Source organism: Rhipicephalus sanguineus, unplaced genomic scaffold (genome assembly GCF_013339695.2).
Source record: "Rhipicephalus sanguineus isolate Rsan-2018 unplaced genomic scaffold, BIME_Rsan_1.4 Seq244, whole genome shotgun sequence".
Classification (NCBI taxonomy): Eukaryota; Metazoa; Arthropoda; class Arachnida; order Ixodida; family Ixodidae; genus Rhipicephalus; species Rhipicephalus sanguineus.
In genome coordinates, this window is record NW_023614852.1 from 161,512 (window position 1) to 172,308 (window position 10,797).

The 10,797-nt window shown below is 47.9% G+C and overlaps 1 protein-coding gene across 1 annotated transcript; it reads right to left on the bottom strand.

Moving 5' to 3' along the window:
- Nucleotides 1–9,314: 9,314 nt before the first annotated feature.
- On the bottom strand, nt 9,315–10,205 carry LOC119376843 (solute carrier family 35 member G1; the record flags this gene model as incomplete). The annotated part of the gene is made up of 1 exon (XM_037646535.2): nt 9,315–10,205. A coding segment is annotated over one exon (853 nt), but the record flags the coding sequence as incomplete, so codon positions are not given.
- Between the last annotated feature and the right edge of the window lie 592 nt (nt 10,206–10,797).

Sequence of the window (10,797 nt, forward strand, 5' to 3'; positions counted from 1 at the left end):
CGGTGCAGGAAGCATGGCCTCCGAGATTGGCAGGCGCGTGCACCGCCGGTTAATGTCGGAGGCCACCCAGAAAGGAAAACCAAAAAGGGACGGGGAAAAAACAAACCGCGAGCCGCTTAGAGGTGGGGGAACACGCAGCGCGCGCCTTTGGCAGCGTTGAGGAGCAGACGACAGCGGTGTTTTCATCAGCAAACGCCCAATTTATTCCGTTCTTTTTCTTTCTCTTTTGTTGCATCCGTTTCTGCGAGCTAACACGAGGAATCAATGCCAGACTTCAGTTGATGCGCCGATCTAGTGTCGTTGAAACATTCGTTGATTATTTCTAATCCCTTGAAGGTCGGCGTTTTGTGAAAAATAAGCACAAATGTGCACCGTCTGTTACTGACGTCCAAAATGCGTCCATCGTTCACACAGCGTACATGTGCATTGTACGTCCGTTACAATAAGCCTTTGTATATCTTTTAGACGTCCACATTGCGCAAAGCGAAAATGGGACATCTTTCAGACGCAAATAAGACATCTTCTTTGGTCCTAGATGTTTGGATTATACCGCTACGTACCATGGACATTCGTGGTTTACTGGGCTGTTCGCCGCTATCATTGTACAGCGTGCATTGCTGTAGTTCTAGTTCTCATTTTCCGGCCACAAGTTCGGCCAAATAAACAGTTTCATCCTACAAACGCCGACTGCTGTGTTCATCGACGTCACGACCACGTGACAATATTACACTGCATGCCCCACCACGGTGGTCTAGCGATTATGGCGCTCGAGTACTGACCCGAAGGTCGCGGGATCGAATCCCGGCTGCGGCGGCTGCATTTTCGATGGAGGCGAAAATGTTTGAGGCCCGTGTACTTACATTTAGGTGCACGTTAAAAAACCCCTGGTGGTCAAAATTTCCGAAGCACTCCACTACGGCGTCTCTCATAATCATATCATGGTTTTCGGATGTTAAACCCCAGATATTATTATTATTACACTGCACACAATGAGCATCGTTTCTAAGTTTGGCAATAAGTACAAAAAGTGCGCGGACACCACGTGCACTATTTTTTGCCTTATGCTCCGATAAAATACTGCTACGTGTAAAGTATACAGACATGCGAATTGTAGCGCGATAGATAACTTTTTAGCGATCTGCTCACCGATAACAGGAATAACACTAGGCCCTGCGAGTTCGCGAAGGAAACCGGGCCCCAGGAATACTGATTCACGAAAATCCAGCGAACACAGTACTCCGAACCGTTGCGCCGGTTTCTTATCTAGAAGGCATGGGTCGCCAGGCGTACGTGTGTCGCTAGCGCATCCTTGCACAGCACATCGTTTCCGCGTATACCGAGGTAGTTATCCGCATCGTACCGTTGCCCGTTGGACACTGTACTCAACACGTTCACCAACGATGAAACACACCTCAGAAGCCCGCGCACAGAAAAAATAAATTCTCACCACAATAATTCCGAGAATGCATGGAAGTGCGGAACACGAAACCCCTGAAGGGGCGTGTCGCCACAGACGAACTTTACGGACGCGCCTTTCCATGTAGACGCATGGGCTGCACTGAACAATAGCTTGCACCTCTCTTCGGAGAGCGCTAACAAAAAGGTGTTTCGTAATAATTAAACACCATCATAAATTCTTTGCACATTACGCCTACATAATATTGTTGAGGAAATAAATATGTGATTTCTAAAACATAAAAATTGCGTCGCCCATGAATAAAACTTAGTTTTTCAGTATTATTGTCTGTTCCCTCCACACCTAGTCGCGCTTCAATCGCAGCACCCATAACGCCCCTTGCTGATGTCCCTGGCAATAGGTTCTGAACCGCTTTCCGCCTGAAGCGTCGCGACCTATTTGGATCGACCTTGAATACGGCCTCTGTGTTGCGCCGCTTGGTGCAGAGCCACCAAGCAACGTCGAGGGGCGAAATCGAGAGAATAACAGGAGAGGACACGGTGGGCGCGGTGGCGCTCACGCGGCAGCGCGTGGCACGACCGTCCAACGTTACTAGATCTAGTAACGTTGCCACCGTCCACCATGGTTAGGCTATTCGCGGGCGCTCTCTGCCTCGATCCATTAGGTGGCGCCACGCTCAACGGACCAATGACTGAACATACTATGGCCGCTTAGACGCTTACAGTGCAAACACCTGTATATTCTTATAACGTGTTTGTGATACGCAATGGTTTATCAATATACATCACTTGCAACTACGTCACACCGCGGAACTCTGGGATGCGATTTTGCGACATGCGCCGCCATTACCGAGCACATGGTAGCAGACGGCTCCGACTCAAGCTGTGCGGTTCTCGTAATCCCCGTCAACGCTGCACACCGCAACGGTGATTTGTGCGATAATTGGCTGCTGCAAGAGAAGTGTAAATCGATAATAAAGAAAGTCACAGTTTCGCCGCAACGGCGAAGCAATGAATGCGATAGCAACAAATTAGAATGTATCGCGGAGAACGGAAACCAGCTCGAAATTTCCAGCGCGTCGCTCAAGCGCAAAGGACGCACGAAAAGAACACACACAGGACGAGCGCGAACTATGATGCGTCACAGCTCGACACTTGAAGCGCACTGCTCAAACATAAAGCAGGACGCACGAAATGAACGAACAGGTACACACATGACGTGCGCAAACTGTCACAGTTGTTACTTATTTCTGTTTGAACAGCGCGTTCCTTTCGCAAACGCGGTCGCTGCAGCGAGCGCACATGACAGACAACCCCCCGCTCCACGACGCCCCCACCCCCCCCCCGCGCCAGCCCTCTTCTTTCCTCGGATAAGCGCACGAATGCGACCACGCCCTGTAGGGCGAACAGAAACCGCGTACGCAGGAGCGGGGTGAGCTGGCCGACGCCCTTAAGTGCGCCTGTTTAAAGCCCCTTGGTTCGATTCTGCGCTTCGGAAGGTTTTTTCAGCTTGATTTTTCTTTGGCACTTCTATATATACATATAGATATACATATACGCAAATTTGACGGCGGCGACGGCGACGGCGAAAATAAGCCGAAACTGCCATGTAATTGCTATCGCAATAAAAAAGACCAGAAGCGGGGCGTACTGTTTGCCAAACGGTGATCACAAACCAGTGCAACCGCACGAAAGAGCTGTCCGAGAAGCGGAGCACATGGCTTATGCGCGCGTAAACAGGAAGGACCCCAGACGTTGCACAACGTTTGTGTGTGTGGGTGTCACTTCATAACAGGCAATTTATGCTTCTGAATCTCCTCACCTTTTCGCTGAGTGTATCACCACGTAGTTATGCGCGAGGTCAATTTTTGTCAGAACGTGAAGCAGCGAATTGAACACAGCGATCGCGCCTTGGTTTTCGGGAGGCCCTCTTAGCTCTTCGCTGAAACGAACCCCGACTGGGCGCCAAACATGTTACTGGGCCATGGTCTTGTGCAGCAATCAGCAACAAAATCTGTGCAGTTTGAGCTCCGCAAAATGGAGGCGGCGAAGAGCACCGCTGTAGGTGATTCGTGCGAAGTTGTTTCAACCAACACGTGCGACACCACTGACGACACTGCAGGCTGCATAATGTCGTGAACGATTCTCGTTCGTTATAAGCGCAAGGCAAACGATACAAACACGCGCACTACGCCGAACGATCCGCGCACGAACGTAAACACAGCGCGGTCACTAAGACGTATGTGCTCGGTGATGGCGGACGGAAGACAGGAACTGACGTCACTTGCAAGTTATGTATACAACGCGCATTTGAAGGACCATGTTTCAGAAAACGAGTTAGGGAACAATGTTACCCCCACTGCGGCAAGTTGAGAATGGCTTCTAACGAAAGCTGAGTGTCAGGACTACATGTGATTTCCTGACCAATAATATAGCTGTCTTAGTTTCGTCACAGTGAGCGTAATTGTCTCGAAAAACATGCAAAAATTTTCGTCGTTTCCATTAACTCCCATTGCACAATATTTAACTGCTTTGGAAACAAATTTGAAGCTTACTACAACATGGTCACTGCAGTCTTCTCGAACGTTTTTGTTCGCAGAAGCGCTCTTTAGTCTGCGGTTTTCAACATTTGCCCTCTACGCTTAATTATTTGTTGAAAATGGTTCGTTCTATTGAAAACGCGCTAGCTTCACGCCGCGGCCGCCAGGGGCGCTGGTTGTTATGTGTCCACAAAAGCTGTATCTAATCGCAACATGCGCCTTTTCCTTTTCTCTACTTTTTTTGGTTTTTCGCAATACTACCTGTCAAAGAGCACCTCTGGCTGTTTTCTTTGTTACTAGCTACACCGCACTCCGAAGGGCCCGAGTGCCCCCCAAGAATGGTACTGTGCGTCCTGCTAGTGGCCAGCCCAGCTGATGACCAAGCCCCTTATCGAAGTGAAGTCTGTCTTTTTGTAAACCACCCCACCTGTGCACCTCCCTTTTTTTTCCACTACCTCGAAACCTTTCTCTGGACTCATTCGCCATATCTCTTTGTTTGCGTCGACAACCGCTCTTTGGAGGTTACCGTTGCTCACTGGTACCTCCGGTGCCGCGCATACTACAATCTGCACTTGGGGAGGACACGGCGCGCATGTCATCTACCCCTTTCACCAAGGTCGTTGCTAGTCCTGACGATTCTTTGTTCAAGACGTAATTTAGCCCTCCCGCAATTACCACGAGGTTACGTCTGTGAGCTTTAGCTGCGAGTGTTGCACTCGCTTGCCTCATTACCGACGCCAGCGTATGTCCTAGGAACGTGCCTGTCGAAACTTTTATCGGCTTTCACCCTTTCATTGATTGCCTCTGCGCATCGGACTAAATTCGAGTCACCGGCGATAATGACCTGCTCAGAAATTCTTGGTGAAGTAACGTGCACCTGGCTGCTTACCAGGTGACTAGAGTGAGCCCCGGCTGCTGCTTTGTCCCGTCCCTCTTTCAAAACTACTTCCACTGTACCTGCATTTGTCACGTCTGATGCTCCTTCGTCTCTCCCCCACCGGGGGTCGACGCCCTAATGTTTCCACCGTCACCTACGTCTTCTTTGTTCCCTTTGACGACCTTCGATAGCCCCTCCTCGGCTGACCTAAGCTTTTCTCCTATGGCATTCATTTTCTCTCGCCCTGTCGCCAACGCATTCTCCAGCTCTGCGATTCTCGTCATGAGCCCACTCTGGACAGCCATCATGTTTTCCATTTTCTCCTTGAACTGGCATTGGCTACACTTGGCGTCCGCTTCTGCTTTCTCATCCGAACAAACTTCCATTTTCCAACCTACCCCACACCCTGTACACTTTACGGTCTTTTTGACCATGGCTAGATCGGTTCGCCGCGGTGACCACGTGTTCGAAAATTGTCACATCAGATAACCACAAAATACGGCGTTCTAAACACACTGCCCTAAGCCAAAAGGTACCACAAAAATTTATGTATACGCTGCACTTCAAAACACATGTGCCTACACGTGGTAGGTCTTCGCACATACCTCGGCCACGTGGTGGCAGGTGAAAAAAATTCACAGCATATCCACGTTGTGAATGATGATGAGTGGGGCGAAGCTCCGGAGAGAATCATCGGTAAACCGCGAATGTTCTGTGTAACGCCCCATCAGTCATCATATGAAGAGTGAAAAACACTGTGTGTATATTACAAACATCAAACTTTTATTTTTCTTAATTAGATGATGCTTGGCTTGCGTTGTCTCTTCATTATCACGGCTTTATGGTCCTTGAAGTGAAGGGACAGCGGTTCTTGTACGGGTTGCAACTGGAAATTAGAAAATACCAGGTCTATACGCGTCCCTCGGATGGTCGTTGGTTTCATATGATCAAAGGACGTGCACGTGAGAGCATATTTGGCTGCCATATGTTGTATGAACCACTCATTGTTCTTTTCGGTAATATCGACATTCAGGTCACCAACTAACACAAATGGTCTACTCTTCTACTTTTGATAATTACACAATGCCGTGTAACATGGCATTGTGTAATTGTGTGTAATTGTGGTAGTGCATGGCGCAACAATCCGCAGCCGTGCAGCTTGTCGAGCAGCTTCGGCCTCGCGGGCTCTCACCTCAGGATTCTGTCTGCGAGCGCGCGCTGCCGCCGCCTTCCGTGCCCTCCGTTCCGCAGCCTTGTCTTCCATCTGGCGACTCCGAGCTAAAGAAAAAGCGTGCCAAGAGGGAGCCTCATGGCGCGTTACTTCTGAAATGTTGTCTTCGGGTGTCGTTGAAAACACGAAACGTAGTAAAGAAGAAAGAATGCCACACAGGCGAACACGCACGAGAGTGTCACTCGTCAACGTCGTCTTCTTCTTCTACTGCATACCAGAGCGCGCGCAGTAAAGAAGAAAGAATTCCACACAGGCGAACACGCACGAGAGTCTGACTCGTCAACGTCGTCTTCTACAACAAACAAACCTACAAACGGAGGCTACTACAAACAAACCTACGAAAGGAGGATGGACAGACCCACGGCATAAAGAGCTTAGCCCCTAAAAAAGAAAACCAAACGGCCGGCACACAAAAAAACAGCACAAAGTAATGAGCCCAATTAAGCTTTACGCTAGTGGCTTATGTACTCATAAAGCTACATATAGAGGCATGCTTAATTTATGCAGAAACACTCATCTGTCGCTGTCGTCCGGGAGCTTTTGAAAAACGCGTCCTTCCCCTAGCACTCCTACTCTCGAACGGTGCCACGGGTCGGGCACCCCAGCGCGGCAGTTCACCGCAAAAGGTCTCGCTCCTCCCATGTATTCGCCCGGCGCTTTGGATATTCCCCCTATTCTAGATCGCTCTAGCGCGGCGCATCAATGATTTCGTCGATTGGTTCTCTGTACTACAAAACAGCGCCTAGGCCCTGTGGTGATGCGGTTTAGGCCGCGCATTTGTTGCGCGTGTCACGTATTTGTTTACCTTGCCAGTGCCTCGCACAGTGCTTTCTAACCGCATCGCTCTGACACGAGCGACACGTGGAGAAAGCCTTGCTGAGCCGTTGGCTGCGCGCCAACAACGTAATCACTGGCGTGATGTTACGTTACCGATGTGCGCGTAGTGACGACGACGGGCTACGCCTACCCGTCTTCGAGGCGGAGATTGGTGGTGAGGCTGAGCGAGAAACCGAAACAAGCCTAAACTGGGGCTTTATCCCTGGCAACTTGATTATTATAACACTAATCGACAAAACTTTCGCGGAAGCATGCTGATATCTCACAAGTGCGCAGTTATCGCTTCAGCACAAGTTTTTACACACTTTATAAGGCCATAGCATCGATCATTTGAGTATGCCTCTCAGAAACAGCGCCGAAACATCACGAATATTCTATTGTCGAAGCTTCAGGACGTAAGTCATGTCACAAAAACAAGCATATAAAGCTTCAGTTAGGAGCTAACGAGGTACGGAGCGCACGGCGACTACTTAATAGATTCGATGTGCACGGCAACCTCTTTGAACGGTGCGGCATGGTTTTTGGGTTTATCGGGCGTTTCCATTAAGGCGCGTCCATGGGCCGTTCACAGCCGGCATTCTTCTTTATGCAAAATGTTTTCGTAAAGCGGTATACTGCACAAGTCAAATAACTTTATTTTATATATTATATTATATTATATTATATTATATTATATTATATTATATTATATTATATTATATTATATTATATTATATTATATTATATTATATTATATTATATTATATTATATTATATTATAAACATGTGAAACATGCCCGCTCGTAGCTGCCAAGCGTGGTTCGCACTAAGGTGGTTCGCCTGGGCTTGTTCGTGTGACATGACATAGGTGAATGCGCATAAGACGAGTACAGAAAATAGGCTTGACACACACGAGCGTTCGTCTGTGTCAAGCCTCTTCTCTGCCTTCGTCTTGTGCGCAGTCACCCTGTGGTTTGCACAAAGCGACAGGAAAGCACATAGGCGTATCTCCCGGGGGGGCAAGGGGGGCTCTAGCTTCCTCACTGAGAGAAGTTAGGGGGGCGGAGCCCCCCCACTTTGGACAGTGGTCCCTGTCGGCTGCACGCTGGGAAACCATCAACTGAGGCGAAGTTTTACTTCTACACAGTAATCACTTTTTTTTATAATGAAATTTTACTGCGCTTCTGCTCTGGAGATTGTCTTCGTGTCTCACGACGACGCACTGCAGGTTTTCTGCGGTGCAGGCCGCCTACGCGATGCTTTCGCGCTTTGAGCTACACCCTTGCAGAGAAGGCTACTGCTGAGTAGGGGCTCTATAACGTTAGAACACTCTGTCATGATTTTATTCAGCTTTGCCTTTGATGGCACATCGAAAATTTTTGATGAATGGCGAAGAACCGACGGCCAAAAATATGGCGTATTGAAAGTAGTGTATTCTCTTATTTTTTTTTATGTTGTCGTGCATGAGTCGTCAACACGCGATGGATAATTTTCGGGTAATTTGTTGTTTCGCGCTACGAGCAGGCGCTGTGTGTATGACTCAGAAAATTTCAATTAGTGATAAACAGCTAACGACCAATGCGGAAAGAAACAATGCGGGGTAGTTTGACGTTATAGTCACTCAGATTTTTTTTCAAAGAAAATGTGTCCTTGCACCGTTTGCATAGGTATATTTACTTGGAGGGGCCGGAGGGCCGTTCAAGCAAATTTCCAAATACAAATACGATGAGTATAAAGAATCTACTACGCCCCTAATGCCACAGATTCTTACTTGAAAAACGTGTGGTTGACAAGTTAACAATAATAGTGATATAATAATAGTAATAATAATAACAATGCGCTAGAAATACCATTTCGAATAGGAGGAAACAAGACAAAATATAAAATACACAAACCTGAATACATGCAAGAAAGTATAGTACTAATTACGGAAGAGAAAAGGTGCAGTCACAGCTAGCTACATTAAAAAAACGAAATTATTATTGAGCAGCGACTAGACGTTAACGAAATTACATTGCATGATACAAATCTATACTGCTAAGGAGGCGGCCATTGGCATAATTGTGTTCATGCACAAAGTTGTGTGGGTAATGTACAAAAAGTGTTGCATGCAATACTATTACGTGGATAACACGCATGCTCCTATGTATGGCTGTCCCCGTGTACGCTACGTAGAACTGACGGTACTTTTTCTATACTGTTATACTGCTAACCAAATTCTATCTCTGTATATGAAAAATCGCATCAAATTGAATGCGAGTTAACGTCTCTCCTCTACCTATCCTCTCTCTCTCTCTCTATCTATATATATATATATATATATATATATATATAGATGCGCGCGTATATATGCATGTATGTATTTGTAGGCCGCCGGACAGGGATGCTTGCCCCCCACTCGCGAATAAGGTGGTGCGACACTGGGCAAGCATGATGATATAGACCACGGAGATGAGAGCCGGTTGGACATCTTTAGAACAGTAGCCACGCCATCCTAGCACGTGTGACTGAGTTCTCCGGAAGGGTGTCAATCCATTTTCGTAATCCCGTGAAAAGCACGCAAGCACTGACAAGTACGGCGCCAGAAATAGTATAGGCGTCAGGCACCTCGCCGAAAAACGCCACCTGCCAAGCGAACACTAAGATTATGTCGGCACCTGATCGAACCATGGACACGGGGCCAGCCTGTTCGAGCTGCAGGGCACGCGTCAGAAGCAGTTGCCCACCAAAACTGAAAGCGCCCAAAGCAATGAGGAGCGAGCTGTCGAATACAGTTCGTGGAAGCAGCAGCTCCGCAGTCAGTAACGAGATGGCGCCAGTCTCCAGAATAGCGACCCACGCGAAGTTAAACATTATCACAGAGTGGTGAACGTCTCGGAGTCTTCGAAGCACGATGTAGACGCTCGCGCCAAAGACAGTCGAAGACAGAGCAGCCACCAGTCCACGGGTATCGGTAGGATATCCTCCTTCAGCAGGTCCGCCGAACAATATTGGCAACTTTGTAATGAGCACCAGACCGACCACGGTGACCATCACAGCAGCCAGATGAAAGATACTGCACGGTTCCTTGAGAAAGATCCTCGCCAGCGCGGACACGAACACAGGCACGCTGAAGATGATGACGGACGCGTCGGCAATGGGCATGTAGTGAATGGCGTAAAAGCGCAGGAACAGGCTGGATGCCCCCAGTAGACCCCGCAGGACGAGTAGTGCCCGTACGCCCGTTGTTCCGAACGGATTCTCGCCACTAGCCATCACCAGGGGCGCTGAAAACACAAGGATTCCCAGGAAACGTACCACCGACAGCTCAGCTGGCGGGATGTACCTGCAATGTCATTTAGGGCTGCAATGACTGCTCACAACTCGCATGCAGTGCAGGTGTCAAAAGTCAATTACAAGCTCCAGAACACTGTTGAGATAATGTACCTGAAGTACGAGAAAACAGTTCCAATCTGTGAAGTAATGCAAGTAATGTTGCGCTGAGATTACAGCGCTAAATATAAAAACAAAACATTGGCTCTAATTTATTCGATAAATATACAGACTGTTCAAAATTAAGCTTTTATGGTTGTGTTAAAATTCAGCACTGGGAAGAACGTGAAAACCACCTTTGCAGATAAGTTGTGTATCCAGGGGCACACAAATTGAGACAATAATCATCGCTGAAGTCGAGGCTTTGACGGAAGCCCGTCTGGTCGGGAAGTAACATGATAGAATAAAAGCAGGACACCGACCATGAAATAAAATGCGGAATGACGTTTCGGCTCCCCTGACGGGAGCCTTGTTCACAATCTGAACATGGTCGGTGTCCTGCTTTTATTCTATCATAATAATCATCGCTGTATGCCGCCCAAATAACTAAGATTGAATAATGAACTTTTTAATGAGTTCATCAAGCGGGCATGATTGTATTATGA